Source organism: Anopheles gambiae, chromosome 2 (assembly GCF_943734735.2).
Source record: "Anopheles gambiae chromosome 2, idAnoGambNW_F1_1, whole genome shotgun sequence".
NCBI lineage: Eukaryota > Metazoa > Arthropoda > Insecta > Diptera > Culicidae > Anopheles > Anopheles gambiae.
In genome coordinates this window covers 24878286-24901391 of record NC_064601.1, presented here as the reverse complement: position 1 = coordinate 24901391, position 23106 = coordinate 24878286, and the positions used below count along the sequence as shown (strand labels likewise).

Below are 23106 nucleotides of genomic sequence, written 5' to 3'. Positions count from 1 at the left end.
TGCCGTTGTTCTTTTTTTTTCTCCTCCCTTGAATTCGTCGAACCTGGAGAGTTGCAGAAAATTGGCTGTGCTTCAGTGTCGCGAAAGCATTTCGGCGCGGTTTTTTTTTTTTGGTGTTTGGTGATAAATCTCTTCCCTTTTCATGGGAGAACAGTGGTGTGTGTAGTGTGATCAACGACCCATTGGTGTGTGCAAAATGTGTAAGTGCCGTTTTTTTCTGCGTAACTCCACCGCAGAGGTAGAGGAAGGTAGAGGAAGAGGAGATGCTGTTTCGTGAAAGATCTTGTCCGTGCATGATTTGGGGTCTCTCTCGGTTGTGGTTTTATTATTGACGAGACCATAATTTTTGCTGAACATTAAAATTGTAGGCGCGATATGCAATAATGTCCAACAGGCTATTTGTGGGTTGCTAAACGGTTGCTTAAAAAGCACATGACTAATAAGACAAGGTGCATTCTGCCTAGCGACATTTTTCCATCGAAGTTGGCTAGTGACGGGGGAGGTGGAAGAAAAAAAAGGCAACATCGCACGCCACAGCGATTTGTAACTCCGTCCCTCCGTGCCCTTTTGCATAGGATCGGGCAGCAGAAGGGGAGAAGAAGGGGAGTGCAAATGTCATCGTTTGACAGATTGCTTGAAATAGCCGTGCGAAGCTGTGTGATTCGGGGTTATCTTTACCTGTCCGTGCGTTGCACCATTGTGGTGACACGGGCACATTCGCGTAGTTGGAAAGTGAAAATGGATTACAAGAAATTTCACACAACGCCATGAGAGTGTACACTTCTGTGCATTGCCTGGATTGTAATAGCAGCTTTTGGAAGTGGGAAGATAGCCGTAGCAGCTGCCTGTTTTCCCCCTAAACAATCTAATCAATTCCTTTCATGTTCTATTTTTTCTCCTTTTCCAATATCGTAGGTTCTCCAAGTAGTCTACCAAACAACACGACGCCGGAATAGTTAACTGATTAATCGTTAGTCATCGGGTGTGTATCGGGCGGGTGTCAAAACCGCCACAGACATCCCGCTCTTTATTAGGTTAGAATTACGTAGCAACAGAAGATCCAAAAAAGAAAACAACATAACCCATCATGGCAAGCAGCAGCAGCAGCGACGACCAGTGGTTGAAGGAGGACGGCTACCTGAACGTGGACGCAGAGTCGCGTTCGATCACATACCATCCGTATCTGAACGTGATTCTCGTCGTCGGAAGCAACGGCGAGGTGAAGCTGCTGGACGTCAACTCCGGTGTCATACTGCAAAGCTACAGAATATCGGGTACGGGTTAACATCCTCCGTGTCGACGATGATAGTGCTCCGGGCGCGTCGTAGGTGTGTCACTGATTGTGCGTGTTTTTTTTTCTCCCCTCCCCCCCTGTTTCCTTCCCAACAGATCTTAACACAGTGCGATGCCGATACTTGCCCCAGCAGGATAAGATGTTGATTTGGAACGGGCGCAATATTTGCATGCGCGGCGATTACAACGGCGTTCTGCTGCTCGATACGATCCTGCAGGCACCCGTCACCTCGACCGACGACCGCGTGCGGTTGGAGTTACTGCTCTCGGAGGCGCTGCTGTTTTTGCAGTGTCTGCAGAACCTGGAGGAGCATGGGCTGGAGAACATGAGCGACGTTACGAACGAGCTGACGCAAAAGATCGGCGAAGCGCAGGCCCACTCGAAGCGCGGCATTAAGGCCCAGAAGTGGGAGACAGTGTGTCTGGAGTTGCCGCACTCCTCGCTCCGCATGGTGGCGAGCGGTGTGGTGATGCAGCTGCGCCGGCTCGACCAACACATCCCGGCGATGGCGATTGCCTCGGCGATCAACGAACGGTTGACCGATTTGCTGCGGGGAGCACGGGTCACCGAGTCCGCCAAATCGGTGCAACGGTTTCAGATGTACTCGGAGGCCGCCCGGCGCCAAACGTTCGAGGCGTGGCCGCACATGGACTACAAATGGGTGCTGCCGGATCAGATGGCCCAGGCCGGGTTTTACCATCAGCCGGGCGAGAATGGCAACAAGGATCGGGCGATGTGCTTCACCTGCACCGTGTGTCTGGTGTGCTGGGAGAAGACGGACGAGCCGTGGAGCGAGCACGAGCGCCACTCGCCCGAGTGTCCGTTCGTGAAGGGCGAGTTCACGCAGAACGTTCCACTGTCGGTGACGTACGCGACCAGTCCGGCCATCGCAACGGGCGGCTTTAGCTTGATCTCGTCCGGCGATCGTGGCGTTGTCTTTTGCACCGGCAATCCGTCCGGCGACGTGACGGTGTGGAACATCGAGCGGCAGCTGACCAAGGTGCACGAGTTTCAGGTGAAGCTGCATCCGGACATACTGACGACGACCACCATCAGTCCGACCGCGACCGTCAACTCGATCGAGCTGAGTGCGCTGGCTGCGTACTTTGTCCGGACGCCGCCCGGTATGATTCTGATGCCAAGACGCGCTTCCCTCTCGCTGAAACCGAAAATGCTCGGCACGAAGATTGTGGCGGGCGTACGGATGAACAGCACCGAACCGTTCGACGAGGATATGGACGCGTACAAGCACGAGCCGGAAACGACCCTTCTGCTGATCGTATACAACATCGAGGACCCGCTGCTGGAAGATATCCTGCACGGTGTGCCGATGGCAGTCGCCAATGGTATGCCGATGGCAATGGCCAACCTGCCACCGGGAGCCACCGTCACGCTGAATGCTGGCGTTGGCGCCAACGCCAAGAAGACGAGCCTGTTTACCATCATGGAGAGCACGGAGGATGATGCGGTAAAGCTGCTGTCCGAACGAACCAACCTGCTGATGGACGAGCTGAAGAGCGCAAAGCACAAGCTAATAACGCAAAAGTCAAACAAAGCGAAAAAGAAACAGTACGCCGATGTTAGCGAAAACGATAGCAGCGACGTGAACGCACTGGCACCGGCGGACACGATGCCACACACGACGCTGCCATCCACCTCGATGAACATCGTGACGGATGCGCTGGCCACGGGGATTGGCAGTAGTACCGCTGGTAGCGGAGGCATCACTGGAGAAAGCGGTGGCGATGGTGGAGGTGGTGGAGGGGCCGGAGACGATGGAGGAGGTGGAAGTAGTAGCAGTGAGAAAGAGGCCATTTATTGCATACCGCTGCAGTACATTGAGCTGCCGCCAATACTGATCGACTCGTACGATCATTACTACATCTCAGACACGGTTCCTTCCAGCGATAATAAATATTTGCTGGTAGTGGTTAAGTACGATGCAAGCACGGCGGCCAAAGATGCACCCACTGCTAAGGAGTCCGGCGTGCCAACCGCCAATGCGGCCGACGAAGCTGACGAACAGCAGAAGCAAACGACGGACGGCGCGGAATCTGCGGGCCCGCGCTGGTATGCCATTTTGTTCCTGTACTTTCTGAACGAGGATGGGCTGGTGCGTCTGGACGATCCGCTGACCACGTGCCTGAAGCAGGAGCAGGTGCCGTTAGAAATTACGATGCTGCCAAAGTGTGACGGCACTGGGCGGCACTTCGGTGGGCCGGAAACGGAGCAAGGAATCTTTGTGATGACCTGCGCCGACGGCAAGCTGCGCATTGTGTCGCTCAAAACGCTCGGCATCATATCGGAAGCGTCGGTAAAGGACGATCGGTTCGTGTCGGTGACGTACTGCAAAAGTTTGGAGCGGCTGTGCGGTTGCACGGCAAAGGGTTGCCTGCATTTCTACTCGTTCTACGATCTGGACGCGGACTCGAGTGACGAACGTGACGAGGAGATCGTTGTACCGTCACCGGCGGCCATAGATGCGACTGACGTACCGTGCGGCGGCACTGCTCGCGCGGATGGCGTTCAGTCTATGGATGATATCGATAACGTGACCGCTGCATCGACGGCAGGAGCAGAAGAAAAGCAAAGCAATGCCGGATCAACGGGAACTGCACAGCGAACACAAACCCAGCAGCAGCAGCAGCAGCAGCAACAGCAGCAACAATCGCAACATCATCCTGATGGCGTGGGACTCGACTGGTTGTTAGCTTTCCGCAAGGATATCGGCAATGTGAACAATCTGAAGATGCTCCACACGTTTACACTGTTCAGTGAGCTGTTAACGCCTTATTCCGCTGAGGTGCCCGCCTGTTGGAACGAATTGGAGCAAGCCCAAAAGCAACGGCGAAACCCGCAGCACCTGCGCCCCGGAGACGATACACATCTGACAAAAACGTGGCGATTGCACAATGATGCGTAAGTATTGAATGAAGTGTGGTGGAGATTGATAATGACCATTCATTGAAATAATATCTATTTGCTCCATCTTTTTTTGCTCCTTCCATCGAAACAGTTCTACCTGGGATGAACATCTGATCGAGCTTAACCTACCCAAATGCACCTCGCTCGGTCATATCGATTTTAAATTTTCTCTCTATCAACCGTGCGCCAACTCGCCTGCAATACAGGTGACGCTGCTGAAACAAAAGTCGATGGGTCTGTGCACGCGCCGTAAAACCCAGTCGATCAATCGGGTCGATGAGTCCATCAACTTCAACATCGGTGCCGGCGAAGGCAAACGTAAGTGTTGATGTCCTGTCGTCGCTTTTCGCGTTCTTATAGTCTAATGCTGCTGGTTGTTGTGCTTTTTATTGCAGATTTTGTCGAGAATCCGGTGCTCAGCGAAGAGTACTTGCAGGCTCGAAATGCCGAGATTGTAGTCGGACCGATCGAACTGGCCTCTTGCATGGATCTGAGCGAACAGGGTGGCTGTGTAACGCTTACCAGCCCGAAGCTGCTGAAATCGAAAGGCCGCAACTACTTGCTGCACATCAAAACGATGACGGATCTGTCGAAGGATGGACAAGGTAAAACTAGAGGTAAGCAAACAAACGGAACGGGTGTAGGGAAAAGTTGGCTTAGGGTACAGAACAACGTTGGGTGTTTTTTTTCCCTCCAATACGCTCTTGTTTGGTGTTACATAGGTTATGTTTGGTTACATTGAATATCTCATCCTGTTTTCTTTTCTTATTGTTTTATCATTTATGTTCATCATTGTATCATTCCCGAACAAACTAGTTTTGTAATTTAATTACCATCTCCACCCGTTTCTCGGGGTATAATTTAGCATATTTCTATCATAGTATTCAAACATTAGGCCCCAAACTGTGAGGAACACTATGAATGTACTCATTTATGTATGCAATTGAAGTTTGGCAAAAGAGATGTAAGTTCATAATTGTATCAACCGGTTCTTCCTTGAAACAATCCTTTTAAGAGTTTTTATGTCTAGTGATGATATAATAATGTGTAGGTAATTCGATCATTATTTGTTATTAATTCTCGCCTTTGCGCTTAATTTTAAGGCTACACACTAATGTTACTAACCGATGGTCTCTGTATTGATATCATATATTGAAATTCATTACCATTTCATTACAATTCACCAATGGGACAACTTGCGTCACATAATCGCGAATGGAACAAAATCTACATGCTACACGTGCCTTCGGTCTAACCTATAACACGAACGTATGACTATACAAACGTGAACTGTGCCGAAATAATACCGCTCGGTGTGTCGCCTTCCTCCCCTGCAGTGCCGGTGCGGAAGAAGGGCATTACGAGCATTCTACTAACATCGTTGTCGAATATCTCGATACCACCAAATGCGCCGCCCGGTGGCGCTGTGCAAGTCGGTAAGGACGGGTCGTTGACGATTTACCCCGTGCCGTCGCCGGCTGGGTCCGCAGCGGCAATGAAAACAAGAGCAAATGATTTCTACATAGGTAAATTTTGAACCGATAAGCCTGTTCGGTGCTACCATCATTTCGTTACGTTTGTTGTAGTTCTGTTTTTAATTAACTATTATTTTATGGATAGTCGCAATCACCTTGCCCGACGGGGAGAGCAATTTCGTTTCGTCTTATGAACTAACGAGTGAAAAGGGTTTCAAATGCAAACATAAAACGTTGCAAATTGTGTTCCTTTGTTTAAAAGCAGGCATTAATCTTAGTTTTATTGTACGCTCAATGTGTTTTTTTTTTGGTTGCAAAGATAACACTTATTTACAGTTAGATTAGATTCAACGGCGAAGGTTTTAAGTAGTTTATAAAGATGTTGAAGGCTCGGGAAAGGAAATGCTTTAACGAAATGGAACTATTTTTGCATTCTCTTTTTCTCCGCCCAGGATGTGATTGGTTAAACGAAATTTCGATAACGGTACGAGCCACCCGGCAGCTGTACAAAGTGGAACAGGAACGTGCCCAACGATTGGCAATGCTCGACTCCAATATGCTGCTAGAGAACTTGTTGGGGCTGCTTCATCAGAGCACGGCGGAAACAGCGGAACTCGTCGATGATGGTAGTGGGCAAGAAAATGGCACCATATCGCCTGGGGAGAATACAATCATCATGCAGCAGAACCTTGCCATCGATATACTGATCTGGATTGTCACGATACGTATGATGCGTTATCGCTATCCAAAGAATCCGTTCGCCAAGCGTGCCGCGCCGACCGAGCTGCGAAAGGTGGCGTCAACCGATCTGAACATCCAACAGACCGAATGCGTGCAGATCATCGAGAAGCATCTCGAGCAGACGATTCGTCACTGCATCGTGCTGGCGAACCGCAGCATTGCACACAAATGCGTGAAGTTTATTTCTCTGGCACTGGAGTAAGTATATGCGGAGGGGAAGGGGCAAGTGGCATTGGATTTATTATTGTTTGTATTTTGTTGTTCCGCAGGGGAGCCCAAAACATGGTCGACAAAAACGTGTGCAACGCGTTCGAGCAAACGTTGAATGATGCCATTATCAAATGCCTGCCAGACGTAGTGAACTGCAACAATGCCGGGGCTTTGCGTTGGTTCGCGCTGCTCATATCGGGAACGACCCTGGCGGAAAACCATCTATCCATTGCGGATCATTGCCTGACCCTGCTGAAGTCGGTAGCAGAGGAGCTGCAGAAACGGAACAACCCATACACGGCCCTGCTGCGGACCCGCTTTGGTCTGCATGGTTCACCGTTCGATTCGGAAGTGTTCGACGCTCAGCTGATGGATGGACGGGTAGCTTTCGGTGGAGGTGTTGCGTATCCGTTCGGGTGTGGGCCGTCAACAAACGGGCTTAGCATGAACGGGGGCAGCAGTAGCGCTGGCTGCACAAATGCCGGCAAAAGTGCGGGTGGAAGTGCGGGCGGAACCCTGGGCTCTTCGGTACTGTCCGGCCCGTCATCCATAGATCTGCGGCTTATGTGCTTTGCGGATGGGGCCGACCTGAAGTGTTTGTTTGATCAGCTGCGCAACCGGAGCATTGGTTCACACTTTGTGGGACTGCTTGAAGTGGAACCGCTGCACTATTCGTGCTGCGCCACATCGGATGCTACCAGGTTGGAAAACGTGGATGCGAATGGCAACACCACCACCACGACTGCCACCGCCGCTACCACCACCAGTAATGTGAACGGGTTCGGCGGTCCAGCGACTGGAACCGGCAATGGCATAACGATAGAACCCGTGAGCACCGCCAACATTTTGATCGACGAATTTGTGCTAGAGAATTCGGCCGGTACCGGTGCCTTTACCGTGAAGGTGGACGGTGGAAGTGGACAAGGGGAGCACGTTGATACGATGATCGTTTCGTATTCGGAAGCCGATCAGCAGCAGGCCAACAATAGCAGCAACCATGGCAAAGCTACTGGCGGAGGCAGCAGCACCAGCAGCAGCGTCGATGTGTCTAAGAAAGAGTTAATGCAATCCATCGAGCTGGTGAAGGAAAATCTGGCCGACGGAATGATGAACAATGTGAAAAACGTTCTGGTAGATAAGATCTTCTTTTCCGCTCTCCAGAAGCACAAGCTAAAATCGGCCGGGAATTCGTCCGCCGACACGATTGGATTTCCTACCTATCTGCAGCAGACCAGCACAGATAGCCACGCCAAACCGCACGCCATCAACATCGGCAGCAGTGATAGCGAGATGGCAAAAGAGCTTGAAACGTTCGACGACATGTACGTGGATGATCTGTCCTGTGACATGTTCAATCCGACGCTGATAATAACGGACACGGCTGCGGCAGAGTCGGCTGCCGCCCATGGAACAGCCAGCAACACCGTTGCCGACGGGCCACGCTCTTCGCAGGGCGTTTCGTTCACTGCAAACGATGCCAATCTGGATCTACAGCAGGGGCCGCTCACCTCACTGCTGGACAACAAGATACAGGAATACTTTGAAGATAAAAGTGCCGAAGCGGAATATGCGGCCGATCAGTCGGGCGGGCTGCTGTGGCACAAGCTGCTGGCCAGTCCGCCGAAGCAAACGATCGTGGTCGAGCGGATGCATTCATCGGCCATACGATACGTTACGCTGGATTTCGGCGCACCGATCATGCTGACGGACGTTATCATACCTGCCCATTCGGACCTGGCGTCGCTTTCGATCGACGTTTGGTGCTTTGAGGAGGAAGCGGACAGCGTGCGGCTGGTCGTTTCGCAGGACATACATTCGCGCACGCTTGTGCTGAGCGATCTGCAGCCACCTCCCATCTGTCGGTATCTTAAGATCACCATTACTGGGCGCTACGGGATGACGGCTACGCGGTGCCGCATACCGATGGGTTCGTTCTACGGTCACATCGTCATTCTCGACCGTGAGGCGTACGCTGATCCAGGTAAGCCACGCGCATCATCGCTGTTCGTAGTGCATCGGAAAGAAATTAACACATGCTTTTGTTTATCTTTGTTCTGTTTTCAGTGATGAAATTCCTGCAGAAAAGGAAAACCAATGTGCAGACACAAATAAAAATTTTGAAAGCCTTGTACGAGGACGTGCATTGCCGTTACTGTTTGGCCAGCAGCAAGCTGATGGATCTGCTCGTGCCGTACTTCAACAGCGACGCTTCCAACATTGCCCACATGCAAGCATTCCTGAACCGTATGAAGGACACGTCGTTTGGAGGGGCGCTGGGTTCGGACGGGTATGGAACGTATATCAACACCACCATGCCTGCTGGTAGCAGTGTTCCGGCCGAGTGCGCCAAGGTGACGGCAGCATACGAAGAGTGCATCGGATTCCAGCATCAGCTGAACGTAATTCGTCGTGTGATCGACCGCATAAGACCGTCGGTTGATCTGAAGCAGCCGACGTTGGCACAGCTAATGCTGCCAACCCAGCCTACCCCGCTGAAGCCGGGCGATGATCTGAGCTCGATCTACACCGACAAGCTGCGTATCATGAGCGAGTGTTTGATAGAGGTGGTACTGCAGCTGGTAACAACGTACGGCAGTATGCCTGGTTTGGCAATGATCGAACAACAGCAGCAGCAACAGCAGCAGCAGCAGCAGCAAGTACAACATATTAGCCAAGACATGTGCAACTTGCTGTTTGATACGATGGTCATTGCGGGCGACGCGCACACTCAACTTGCCACCTGCTCCATGCTGGTTCGGATGTGCTGTCTCGAGTCGTGGTGGGGCGATTTTCTTGCGGATAAATTTTTGACGCTATATTCTTCACAAAACGATCGCATTTTCCCGCAGGACCGGTAAGCAATAAGTGATTGAATTGCTGTCGCGCAATGGCTCACATCAGGTCTTCCTTTTTTTTTTTTCAGCGTATTTCTACTGCTCACCTACTTGGGACGGCGAAGTATCGCGATTGGCCGTAGTCGCACGACCGTGATTGATGCGATCTTGCGCAGTCTGGCAACACTGCTTGCGCCGCTGGCCACTAGTGGCGCGTCCGGTATGAGTATCTGGTGCAGTACGGACTTAAATCTGATTGGCTGGATATTGCTGTTTTTGTCCGTGTGTCTGGACGATGGAACGGAGGGCAGAAAGGATCAGAACAATATGCGATGGGATTTCATGTCTGGAGAGACCGATATGGTTAAGGCACGTATGAACATCAACAACAGTGGTTTACGCACGTTGACCCGATCCTTCAAGAAGCGGCTAATTCAGACAAAGCAGTACAGCTCACTCACAGGAGGAGGTATGGTTTGGTGTAGTTTGTTTGCTTAATTTTGACGTGTCCAGTCGTCGACACCTTGTCGTATTGTAACTTGACGCTTTTTTTCTTTCCTTCAGGCGCTTCATCAAAGCTGGAGATGGCATTAAAACAGCAAGAAAACCAACTGAAGAAGCTGACCGTGAACATAAAGCAAAGCCTTGGCGATTACATCAATGAGATAAACAGCAAAATGAAAGAGATTGGTAACTCGATTATGGTACCGTCCTCGCTGAGTAAGAACGAGACGGCGGGACAGGACGGCAGCAGTGCAATGTCGTCATCATCGGGCGGCGGCATGCACGCCACTTCGTCTACCGCCAGCAACATGACCCAACTGTTGTCTTCTGGCTCGAAGGGTGTGGGCAAGTTTGTTAACATTGGCGGCGAACGCACGATAAGAGACACCTCCAGCGATACAGTGATGGGCCATGGAATGTCCGCTTCTAAGGGAGCGGGTGACACGGCCGACGGAGAAACTCCTTTCGATGCGGGCCTAAAGTCAATGAAAATCGGTAAAATTATCGTGGTGATTCGTGGCCTTATTGGGTTGCTGCTCAGCATGGACTTTACCTGCAACATGGACCTGTTCCTAATCACATGCAAAATTGTTGCGCGGCTCGTGTTGGCCTGCCGGCCAGCACTGCAGCTGTCGAAGATCATCACCACGAACCAGCTGCTGCAGCTGATCAGGATTGCGGTATGGGAGAATCAGCAGCAACCGTGGGCAGTGCATGCCATCACCTGTCTGCTGCAGGATGTGTTGGAAGCGGACAAAAGTTTCAAGGACGATGAAAACGACACCTCCGACTCACCGAACGACGACGGAGCTGCCGGTGCGGCGGCTTCCGCACACTCAACTGGATCAAATGCGACACTGCACTCGATGCGACCACCGGCGGAAGTACCGTACAAACAGCAGCATCCACTGCAGAGCACGGCTCATCATGTGTCGTGCGATCTGAGCTACGCCGATGTGGCGAAAAGTCAGCTACCCTCGGTGGTGGAATGCGATGATCCGGAAATGGAGGAAATACTAATAATCGACGAAATATTTTCGGCACGAGAAAAACGCTTCCACAGGCGTGATATTGGCGCGTTTGCATCATTCTCTAGCAAATACAGCATCACAAACAAGTGAGTTCATGTGTGAAAATGTTGGTGGAGCTTTTCGTACTTATAATTGAACCGGTTCCATCTCTTTTCTTTTGTTCTAGACCGGTTTCTGTGGCAATGGACGCGCGGCTGGAAATGGGACTGGATACGAATGTGGAAATAGTGTTACGCCGCTTAACGACTCGCTCTGCCTTCAATCTGATCACGAGCTTACCGCACGTTGCCATGATGCCCGAGCTGCTCGGTATTGGCGCTTCGGCGGGACAACCGTCCGATTCGTTGCCACCCTGGCCGGACACGATCACGGACGTGTGGTCGGGACCGGAATACCTGCAGGGGATGGAAACGAACGTAATGCTAACCGAGGTGTTCGACAACATCCTTTCCGACCTGCACCAACTGGATTCATGGCTAAATCTGGAGAAAATCCTCCAGCTCTGGCTGACGCTGAACGGCGAGACGCTGGAGAATATTCCTGGAAGCTGTTCGACCGGATTGAACCCTTACTCATTTCCGCGTATCCCGTTCGGTGATCGGGCGGTGAAGGGGCTGCTCAAAGCGCTTGCGTCACATCCGAACATTAAGCTGCGGGCCTGGTGTCTCGGATTTCACTGTCTGATTTTGGCGTGCAAACCGCACTTCGAAGCAGACTGTCTCGATAATATGGCTTCGAGTAGCGATAATCATTTCCGCCGCATGGGAACTATGATAGTGCAAGATGAAAACTTCGAGAAGATGCTTTTGCGCTTCTTCTCCGGCGCTGATCAATCGTTGATTTCCATGGATGGTGGTAGCAGTCGTTACGTAAGTCGATTTGATCGAATTCGTCAACAAAAACCTGTTAGTTGTTTAGAATTTTAAACTAACACATTGCCGTCTACCCTTTGCAGGCTGGACCAACGGTGTGTAAGCTGGTGGTGGAGCTATTCATTTGGCTGGAAATCCGGTGCAATGTCGGCGAGGAGCTGAAACAAACACTACTTAGGGTAACGTTGCATTTGGTGCAATTCGGCGGTGCGATTGCCAACCAGCAGGGTCCCATCGATGCACAGAGTCAAATGATAAAGGAGCTGCTTAACGTCCCCTTCAACAAGAGCGATTTGGGCATCGCAATGAGCATCATCGAGTGTGTTTGTAAGTAACCGCTGATGCTTGTTTTTTTTGTAACTGATTCTTTTTCCTAGACGCTAATGAAACTTCTTTCTCCTTTCCTCACAGCCCATCTCGTGTACAACAATGTAGTGAATGTGGAGAAGCTATACTGCCAGAAAACGGTTGAATCGAACAACTCGGGTGGCATGCTGGGTGGAGGGATGCGTTTTAGTAGCCTCTTTGCAACCGTATTCAACGCGGAATCGAATCGCGCGTGTAAAACCGCCACCGACAGTTCGCTGTTGGTCGATTTGCTAAAGCTGGCGTCGATACTCGTGAACACGAAAAACCCCCACGTCAGCACTGGAGCGGATGGTGGCAGTACGGCCGAAGATACCGCCTCAGCTAGTGTGCAAGCTGGCGCCGGTGTGGACAACCTGAACACGTCCAGCGAGAGTCAGACAGATGAGATCAAAGCTGAACAACAGCACACCGGTGGTTCTGGGGGCGCAAGTGCTGGAAACGGTTCCGGAGCCGGTGTCAACAGCGGTAGCGCAGCGTCGGGAAGTGGTGAAACCCGCCCGAAGGTACCGTGCTTCGCTGACACCGTGTTGCAGCATTCGCCAACGATGAATCGATTGCTGAGCACGCTTTCGCACTGCAGTCATTCATCTTTGACAATGCTCGTAGCGTCCACGGTTAGCTATGGCAATGGGGCTGATAGTGGAAGTGTGAAAAACCTGCGCAATACGTACCCGGAGTTGTGTACCGTGGCGGATGCGGTCTTTCAGCTGCTGCTATACCTAAGCCGTACCGCGTCGCAGAATGAGCTGATAGTGAAACCCCTGTTCGAGTACATCAATAACGCATCCAACGCGAGACACGCAATGCCTAAGCTGCACCTTTCCGAGCCTTTCTTGTGGTTCATCCTGAAGGTGCTCGGTACGCCCCCGTCGGTTGCCATCTTCACCGAGCTCGGCGGCATACAGGTGCTGTGCGAAAGTTTGGTCCGCAGCAATCGAGCGCTCATCAACACACAGCCGAGCCTGGTGTCGATGATAATGCAGCGTTTGTCGAAATCATCCGTCGGTTTGCACGGCACGGGCGGTGCCGGAGGAAGTGGAATGGCGGGCGGCAACGGTGGCGGAAGCTCGTCGAAGAAGAGCACCCCGATCGTGGCGACACCTCGCAACGAGGAGGGTCTGATCAACTTCGCTCCCTATTCCACCATTACGTCGGACAATCAGTCGGTGCAGGCGGCGGACGTGTTGATCCAGACACCGATCGCTTCCCATCGCCGGGCGAGGAACCCAGCGTGGAGCTACCTGTTCTATCCCAACGAGTCGAATGTCGATCTCACGATCACACTCCCAACGGCGGTCCTGCTGAAGGAGGTGCAGCTGCAGCCGCATCTTGCCACGCTTGCCACCTGCCCTTCGGCGGTGGCAATCGAGGTGACGCGGGACAGTATCCTCGGCCCGATACCGATTACGCAGCCCATCTCGACCGTGGGTATGACGTGCATTCGGTTGCGCTTTGCCCAGCCAGAGATTGCGACCAGCGTGATCATACGGCTGTACCGGCCTCGCGATTCGATGAACATTGGACTGACGCAAATATCCATCCTGGGCACGACCACGTTCGGCGAGCTGACACAACCGGGACCGTCCGGTTTTGGCGGTAGCCCGATGCAAAACTGGCCCAGCTGCCCCATGGTAGCGTTTAACGGCGCATCGGGATCGGGCGGTAATCTGAAACCATCGAACGATTTGTGCAACAGCGTCAGCTACCGGAAGGCATTTGGTTTGGGCGATATGGACGCCGGCGTCGGGCTGGGAGGTGCCGGAAGCGACGACGATCGTATGGCCGGTGCAGCACGCACCAGCCTCGGGTGGCTGCGAGTGCTGACGCAGTGTTTCGGCGTGACTATATACTACGCCGACCAGCAGCTGGCGAATCGTGTGATCGATGCCGCGAATGAAGTAACTGGCTTCATGGAGGCTTGCTGCGCGCTGCTCAACATTGCCCCGAACAGTCCGAACGACACGCTGCAAAATCTGGAAACCGTGCTGCTGAAGCTGGGGCTGCACAGTCGCGAAATGGGTCTGCGGCTGATCAACACATTGCTGCGCCAAAGCATACCCCAGACGTTCCAGCTCTCGAACGATTCCATCTCGGACCTGCTATATCAGCTGTGCACGATGCAGAACGAACACACCCGCGACAGGCTGCAGGCCATGCTGGAGTGGGTGCTGACGTTGTACGAGCGCTACCGGCAGAGTATGGCCGCGGGAGGGACGAGTACGATCAATCAACACCGATTGGCCCTTCACGCCACCAATCCGTACAGTGGGTTCGTGCGTTGCCTGGCAGCCATTCTGTGGCAAGCTTTCGCGACGGATCTGATTCCGGAACTGCTGGACATGGTCTCGCGCGAGCTGTTCGATGTGCTGTTCAGCTGGGTACAGGAGCTGGAACAGCACGAGGGTGGTGCCGGTGCCGGGCCGTTGAAGAAAGCGATCGATGCGCTGCTCTGCTCTGTTTGCTGCATCCGGCCGGAGTTTTTCACCATGCTGCTGCGGCGTATGGGCGTACTGGTGCCGAACTTGTCCACCGATCTGACGGCGTCGATTTCGGACGATCGAAAGGATGGCGAACGGCGCACGGACGACAGCAAGCAGGAGGAGTCCGACACCACGGAATGGTACAGCCATCTTGTGATAGAGGATATTGCTTCCTTGGATTTGTCCTCCAGCCAGCTGGCAACGATTGCCATGGCCAGCCAGTCCCCGTTGGCCATACAGCAGCTGATTGATTCCGGCCTGCCGAAACTGCTGAATTCCGTCATCCTGGAATTTTGCCGTCGTGCCACGAACTATGTCGAGCGAATGAGGCGCGGAACCGTGAGAGCAGCAGCTAGCGGCACTAGTCAATCCGGTGCCGCCGCTTCGTCTGCTGGCGCTGGCTCGACGGAGGGGGCTTGTCTAACGGATGCCGACAAGTGGAGCGGCAGTGAATCGACCGAAAGTGCTAAACTTCACCCGATGGTTAACATCCACAAGGTGACGGAAATTCTGGCCTTCTTCACGGAAATGTGCTCCGAGGGGCACATGCGCGATTGGTTGGGCAGCCACGAAGGCGCCATATTCTGGGAACCCTTGCTGCTGCTTCTGTGCAACAGTCAGCTCGCTAACGTGACGCGCGACATAACGACCCAGTCCTGTCTGGAGCTGGAGGAGTGCTTCATCAAGTTCCTGTCGCGTGCCACGACATGCCATCCCAAGAATCAGGAAGTGCTGACAATTAACCTCATTTCCGTGATACGCAAATCTGATCCGACGGAGGAGGCGATGCACGGCGGTCCAACCGATGGTGCAGCGCCACCCACCACGTCCGCTCCACCTCTGTTACGGAGCTGCATTTCCGGGTTCACCCGACGGCTGGTGTTGCAAATTTTGCTCGAAAGCGAAAAGATAATGGTGGCGGTGCGCAGCGATTTACCATTGCTGCAGAGCAAGGAAGTGAGCGGTACGGGCGCCGGTGGACTGTACAACTCCATCGCCAACCATCCGTCGAAGCGGCCCAACGCGCACCTGATGCTGTTCCAGCTGAGCACGAATGCCAAATGTCAGGACATACTGGACCAGTGTGCGGCGGCAGTTTATCAGCCCATCTTGCCCTCTGCTGTACCTGCAGCCACGTCGGTGGCCACTGCATCACAACCTGCGGGTGTGGCTGTTGCAACGGCAGCCTCCGCTGCTGGAGGAAGCTCATCGGCTACAGCTGCAGGCAGTAGTGGTGGGGGGATCGGAAGTGATCTATCGATGCTAACCGGTGGTGGCGTGTCCACACTGGTCACGAATGTAGGTGGCGGCGGTAGCGGAGCGATGGTATCTTCCGCCGGGGCAGGCTCTTCTAGCAGCGCACAGGGCTGCCGAGACAGTGAACTATGGGAGCTGGGCATCGGGCTTGAGTTTCTCAGCGTTGCGGCTGGGGTAACGGCCAAGGACAAACGGCTGAAGGAGGCGAAAAATCAAGCAACAACCATGCGCCGGAAGGATTTGCTTTCAATGTTCAGTAAGTTTCGGCGTTAATTGTGTGTCCTGTTGTGAATTGGCGAATTAAATCATTTTGTTTGTTGAATGCTTACAGAGATGAAGATGGATGATGCTAAGCTCTCCGTACCGGATGGTCTGTTCCTAACGCACTCGGCCGTGCCGGAAGTAATAATAACAAGCGACACAACCATCTCCCAACTGCTGACAATGCTAAAATCTGCCGGCATATCGCTTTCGATACCGTGCATCAATCTGAACTTGGTAAGTTTTATTGATCTTGAACTAGTGGCTTTCTATTCTGGGTTTAATTGCTTAACTTCTTTTTTAAAGATCGACTCAAAGAATCGACCAGCTACCGATGCACCCTCCAGTGGGGAATCTTCCTCCATGTCCTCGTCGTCCGGGCCTGGATCGTCTGCCTACATGCGCGCGACGGAGTTTTTGCCCCTGCCCTCGCCATTGCAAATCTTCTCGAGTCGCGGTGGTCTCTCGCTGCTAGCCCACTACCTGCCGACCGTGTATCCTGAGATGCCGAAAACCAGTGCCTACTACATGGACAAGGATCGCAGCCCGTCGGGAGCGGCAGGCGTCGGCAGTGCCGGCGCCGGCAATGAATGGGTGAAGCTCGAGCAGATGGACGAAATCTACGAAGATTTGGATGATATCGTCGCCGAATCGTCACCCAAGGCGCAAGCGATTACTGCCATCCCGCAGCATTCGCTCGCCGCGTTTGCACTGTTCCTAAAGCTTCCGGCGTACTCGGAAGTGTTGCTCAACGATACCGTCCGGGCGCAGTGTTTGCTGCGCCTAATACTGGGCGTTACCAGTGACGGTGAGGGTAATGAAATATACAGTCTGCCCCTGTCCAGCACATTGCCGACGTTGCCGTTCGAGGTGTTCCGGCAGCTACTGGAATCTTCGCCACTGACTACCGATGACGGTGTACTGCTTCGGCGCATGGTGATTGAAGTTGGTGCAATACATCTCGTGTTGAACTGTCTCAGCATCTTTACGCACCATAATGGCAGCGGGTGTTCCGTACGAACAGCTGGCGCTGCTTCTGGGCAAGCCGGAACAAGCGCGGCCACCAGTACGGCCAATAATGTAAGTAAAAAATGCATCCGGGTTCGATATAAGGGAAGCGTTTTTAAAGGAAAACATTTATCAAATAAATATCCTCCTTTAAAGGTGTTCGACACAATGTATCAAGGAATATCTACCGGCACTGGCACTAACAAATCGTCCTCCACTATGACTGGCAATGCTACGGCTAACAATACCGAGGACCAGCTGAATGCTGACGATAAAGGACATATGTACTGGGCGAAGGGAACCGGATTCGGTACCGGCTCCACCCAACAGTCGTGGAACGTGGAGCAGGCGCTTATGCGACAGAAAAGTGAAGAAGAACACGTTACCGTACTGTTGCAGGTATGTTTCGAAAGTTCTGTCTCGTGCTTCCTAGACAATGTTGGCTAATGGCAACCACCATTTTCTCACAGGTTCTATCGAGTTACATTAATCCGGGCTGCAATAGTTACGTGATCAGTTCCGGCACGGAAGAATTGCACAACTTCAAGGATTCGTTCGAATCGGTCGGTGAACTTCCACCCATCTTCCTTGATCTCATCCAGCAAAGCTGTCTCATTCCCGCCCTAAGTTCCTATTTGCGCAACGATTCAGGTGAGCGCAGCGCTGCGATTACGACGGCTTCTAGCGCAGCTACCACCACGGCATATAGGTGCAAGTTAACGAATAATGTTGTTTCTTCCTTTCAGTGTTGGACATTACGCGGCATATTCCACTGTATCGTGCAATTTTGCAGCTGCTGCGAGCCATCTCCGTATCCAATCAGCTAGCGATGCTGCTGGTGAACAAGAGTGCCAGCGAGGGTAAACTATCTATTGCAGGGCTGCTGTCAAACATGAAGGCTTGTGTGGATACTTATGCTAGTCGGTTGAAGTAAGTAACCGCTTGTGTTTGTGTGATTGTGCTGTTGTGGGTAATTTGTTAACCTGTTCGCTGTTCAACCTTTCTTGCGCCAATTAGGGTTAACAAAAAGTCAAACCTGAAAGGGCAGACGCAAAAAATCATCGTCAGCTTGGACGATGGCGACGATGAAGGGTTGGCGCTGATGATGCATGACATCCAGCTGACGTCGTTGCTGGTACAGAATGCAACCAACATTGACATCACGAACGCGGCCGAGGAAGAGGAAAAGCAGCTGATCCCGCGTCCAATCACCAAGTCCGTCGAAGACAAGTATTTGGAGATAATGAAAGCGCTGCAGTTCGGTAAGAAAAGCAAAACGCTAATGTAGTACGTTTAGTTTGCGACCGAAAACTGAACGCGGTGTTTTTGTTTGTGCTTTTACAGACACTTACGAGATGATTGCGGAGTCCGAAAATGGCTATCGCTTTACGATTTCACACCACTTCGAAACGAACGTACGGATGGCGGGCGACCGTGGCCATCCGGGGCGCGTGAAGCGGTTGGCGCAGGAAACGGTGACCCTTTCCACCAGCCTGCCCCTGTCGTACAGCAGCTCGGTGTTCGTACGATGCGATACGGATCGGCTGGACATCATGAAAGTGCTGATTACCGGACCGGCCGAAACGCCGTACGCGAATGGGTGCTTCGAATTCGACGTGTACTTCCCACCGGACTATCCCAACTCCCCGATGATGATCAACCTCGAAACGACCGGTCGCAACACGGTCCGCTTCAATCCAAATCTGTACAACGATGGCAAGGTTTGCTTATCCGTGCTGAACACATGGCACGGGCGGCCGGAGGAGAAGTGGAACGCGCACACGTCCAGCTTCCTGCAGGTGCTGGTGTCCATTCAGAGTCTTATCCTGGTGCCCGAGCCGTACTTCAACGAGCCGGGTTTCGAGCGTAGCCGCGGCACACCGACCGGCACGCACAGCTCCCGGGAGTACAACAGTAACATCTATCAGGCGTGCGTGCGGTACGCGATGCTGGAGCAGCTGCGCCATCCGTGCCCCTGCTTCCAGGACGTCATACACGCGCACTTCTGGCTGAAGCGCAACGAGATCTGCAACCAGATCGAGGAATGGATCGCCGAGCTGAGCCATCCGTTGCAGCACGAGCGAACCGGCCGAACGATATCATTCAACGCCATGGTATTGCGCCGCCAGTACCGACAGCTGCGCGAGGAGCTTGCCAAGCTGACGCCACCGGAAGGGCTGGAGGAGGCGGACTTCCCGTTCAACGCTGGCAGTAACGTTACGCCCACAACACCTTCCACTGCTGCGACCAGCACGACCACCGCGGCGAACACTGCGACGGTGTCGTCTAGCGGTGCGGCGCTTCTCACCTGTCCCTCCGGTTCAATGATGCATTCCTCTTCATCCTGCTCTTCGTCCTCTTCGTCGACGTCGTCGTCTTCGTCCTCTTCTTCCTCGTCGTCGTCCTCTTCGTCTACTTCGTCGTCGTCGTCATCGAACTCATCGGTGCATAGCCAGCAAGCCGCTGCTGCTACAGCCACCTCCAATGGCAATGTGGTCGATAGCCTCGCAACGGATGGTGCGGACGGTTCCGAGAGTGGCGGTAGCGCCCTTCTTCAAACGGACGGACTGTCGGCAAGCCTAGAGGATGAGGCAGAAGCGGTTAAGGCAGTGGGAGGAGGAGGAGTACGCGATGGTCACGAGACTGACAGTGGTGGTCATGAGACGGGTGAGATGATGACCGAGGAAGTTGCCGTCGTGTTCAGCGACCATTCCGAGGAGCAGTGCAGCGAAAGTACCGCTCCATCCGGAGCTTCGGGTACGGGCGGTGGAGACTGCAGCGAATCGTCGTCGAGCGGCGGCAGCAGCATCGTGTGCACCGGTGTGTCCGCCAGCTCCGTGGACAATAGCACCAGCGAATCGTCGGCTGCCGTGACCGGCTGTTTGTCCGAGGAGACGGCCGGCTCCAACCAAATGGCCAGCACGACGGACGACATTAGTAGTATCAACAGTAACGAGAAGCCAATTAGTAGCAGCGTGCACGAATCCCTAGACGATGAGGCCGATCTTTCGCTGGAAGAGATGGCCCTGTCGCTGGTTTAGGGTGAGTGAAGTAAGCCGAGGGTGGCAAACACACACCATCGTTGTACATTCGTTCTATTCCTTAACGTACTATAATTTCTACATTTCTTCATAAACTTATGTTCCGGGGTAAGGATATACTAAGGAACATAGCTATAACATACATGTATTCCCCGTTCATATGGTGAAAATAAGTCACGGAGAGAACCCTAGCAGCAGCAGTAGTACGTTGGAAGCAGGAAACAGGCTACAGGTCGGTGGTATATAGTATAGAACATTCAAACCCCGTTTTGTGTGGTATGTGTTTAGGCGCGAAAGCTTTTGCTGTGGACTGTATGGGTATGGATCGTAGCAAATTGCGTGCAGTGATGTGATATAATTAGATATGCTATCAATGCGCAGAGGCGGACATACCAGATGAGCTTTCGATCTCAGACGAATAAGGGGTTGCCGACAGCGTACAGGATTAGGAATGAAAATGAGAAATACTGAAGAAGGTGGTGATGTGCAGGCAATTGAACGGCAACGGAAAGGCGAAGGAGGGAATGGATCTATTCTTTGATTTTGTTTATTTATAAGATAAAGCAACAAAACACACCCCATTTCAAAAGAGCCATAGATTAAACACAGAAACAAAACAAACCAACCCCCGTAGATTAATCACATTTAATAGCTCCTGTATCTCTTGAGTATCTTACTTTTATAGCGACAGGTCCGTACACAGCTTTTACCACCTTACCTGATGTTGTTGATAGAGAGGAAGATGTTGTTTTTGTTCTGGGTTTCGAACGAATTGCAATGAAACAATGTAGGTTTTATCGATGAGCTTTCGGATTAGCTTAGCGCGCCGTTCGTTTGGGAAAACCGGCGGATTGGCGGACTGTTGAAGGATTTTTTTGTTTTATTATTTCGGCTTTGCTAGCAACACACTTTCATTTGTATCGTTTTGTATCCATATGTATTGTTTAGCAGTTGCTGAAAACCGATGGCCACAGGATATAAAACACCAATGGTCACCAATAATCCCTCTTTCAGTTCCCAAATGTATATGTACAGCAGCAATACGAAGTATGGTCGATAAGTGTAATAATCAGTTTTATTTGCAGTTAGGACTTTTTTCTTTCACTCATTATATTCGTGTGTAACACACATTCAATTTCTTCCTGTTGTCTGTTCTCTCTCTCTCTCTCTCTGCTTTGAGAGCGTAAACTTACCTACTTAACCGGCGTATCGCATGACTCCTTTTGGTTGTCTGTCGTCGTTCTGTTCTGGGGGGGTGTGAACGAAGCACGACGCGCGTTGATCAGGGAATAAATCACTGGGAACGAAGACTTGAACTACTTCAACTAACATTTATCCAACAACATTTGACCCGATAGATGCTCTACATATGAAAAGAATCAGACAACAGCAGCAGCAGCAGCAGCATCTCGCCGCAGCAGTGTGTTTCCATCAAATCGGATATGAAATACGGGTTTGCGACAGAAACAAAAAAAATCGCTCCCTTTTACGACGAAACACAGTTGGAAGGATGCTCTATATATAGAGAGGGGTTCAAGTACATGGAATCCGATAAATAAGTAATTAATTAATGGAAAAAAACAACAACAACAACAACACACGCAGTAATAAATGTAATTTAAATAAACTGTCCACTAGTGGGTTGTGCGCGCTCTCCCCGAATCCGAAACGTGCCGTTGAAAGTTGGTGAGTTTTGTATTAAAAAGAGTTTGATTACTTTCCATAACTGCCACGAGTTAGATTTAATCAATATGTGTGATTCTCTTCCTGGAAAACACGTGCCCTGTCGGGCATGAGGTCGTCGGGCAACCCATTTGCCGAAACAGTTACACTAATATGGTTGACCCAGCCTCTAGATAGTGCGATATCCGATACCGACGCATAAGCGCGCGGTGATTGCGCCAGCAGCGTTAATTCTCCTTAATGTGAATTTAGATTATATTATTGCAAATCTCAGAATCCAACAGTCGTGTACGGTTCGTACAGTTGAAAATTCTTCTAATCGAATTCTCTGGCGCGAGAATTGCACAGTTATCAGCAGTGCTTAACGGCAGCCAGTAGCCCCAGCCCATGCGGCTTAATTAATATTTATATCATTTGTGAATTTTCGCACATTTTGGCGAAATGTGTATGCACGCCAAAAGCAGGGATGGGGAACGTTGTGGATCCATTTTGCCAGCGCCAGAAAAAGCACGCAGCCATTGCGCCCCGTACCGCCATGGTGGTGGCGTAAACTAAATCAAAAGCATTCATTATCATTTGCATCCCAGCCACAGCGCAAAGCTCGCTGCAAATTTGTCGGAAAATTGTTATGGAAAGAGTGTTTTTTTTTGTGAATGTAATTTTTTGTGCTACTCCTTTCACGCCGCAGCATATGATGTGAGGGGTCCCGCGTGAGTAATTTCTTTTTGGGTTGAGGTCACTGTTGTGTGACGCTTTAATGCAGGATTCTAGATGGATAGGGATGAATTTTGTTCCATTAGATTTTATTACGCGAAACGTGAGTGTAACACAACCTTACCATTGTAGTAGAACTCTTCCCGTTGGATGGACAATGCAAACTGTTGATGCTGACCTTACACAAACATCAGTCTCTCGAACCCACCAAAGTATGCGATGCGGACAGTCTCTGATGGGGGTGGGGGGATGGGGAGGGGGTTAGGATAGCTTTCATTAGTGAGAGCACACGGCGTGAGTTGAGTGCGCTTCATCGCCAGCTACGATGGGGCGATCGTTATGAAGATGATGTGGCCCCCTGCATAAAGCAATCAATCAACATAAACTGCCCACGATGATTGATGTTT

General features: G+C 51.8%; 1 protein-coding gene across 8 annotated transcripts; it reads left to right on the top strand.

The window, feature by feature from the left end:
- The first annotated feature begins 14 nt into the window (after positions 1 to 14).
- On the top strand, positions 15 to 21934 carry LOC1273308 (baculoviral IAP repeat-containing protein 6). Of its 8 annotated transcripts, none has more exons than XM_061651397.1 (21): positions 15 to 198; positions 916 to 1274; positions 1390 to 4213; positions 4311 to 4537; positions 4615 to 4836; positions 5557 to 5745; positions 6147 to 6633; positions 6705 to 8626; positions 8710 to 9499; positions 9569 to 9948; positions 10044 to 11100; positions 11181 to 11883; positions 11970 to 12213; positions 12298 to 16248; positions 16324 to 16490; positions 16560 to 17333; positions 17418 to 17660; positions 17732 to 17912; positions 18008 to 18191; positions 18279 to 18523; positions 18606 to 21934. In XM_061651397.1, exons 2-21 carry the CDS (start codon positions 1088 to 1090, stop codon positions 20300 to 20302), a joined length of 16674 nt encoding a protein of 5557 aa, XP_061507381.1. In that variant the 5' UTR covers positions 15 to 198; positions 916 to 1087; the 3' UTR covers positions 20303 to 21934. The 8 variants fall into 8 exon arrangements, with proteins under 8 accessions (XP_061507381.1, XP_061507382.1, XP_061507383.1 ...); XM_061651398.1 differs by having other exon boundaries at positions 15 to 200; positions 4615 to 4824; XM_061651399.1 differs by having other exon boundaries at positions 15 to 200; positions 5557 to 5655.
- Positions 21935 to 23106: the final 1172 nt, after the last annotated feature.

Bases quoted from the DNA above. Each gene is read 5' to 3' on its own strand.
- LOC1273308 (XM_061651397.1), top strand. From the start codon at position 1,088: ATGGCAAGCAGCAGCAGCAGCGACGACCAGTGGTTGAAGGAGGACGGC. The intron at 4,837-5,556 runs GTAAGCAAACAA...CCTCCCCTGCAG, and splicing joins TGGACAAGGTAAAACTAGAG to TGCCGGTGCGGAAGAAGGGC. The intron at 17,334-17,417 runs GTAAGTAAAAAA...CCTCCTTTAAAG, and splicing joins CCACCAGTACGGCCAATAAT to GTGTTCGACACAATGTATCA.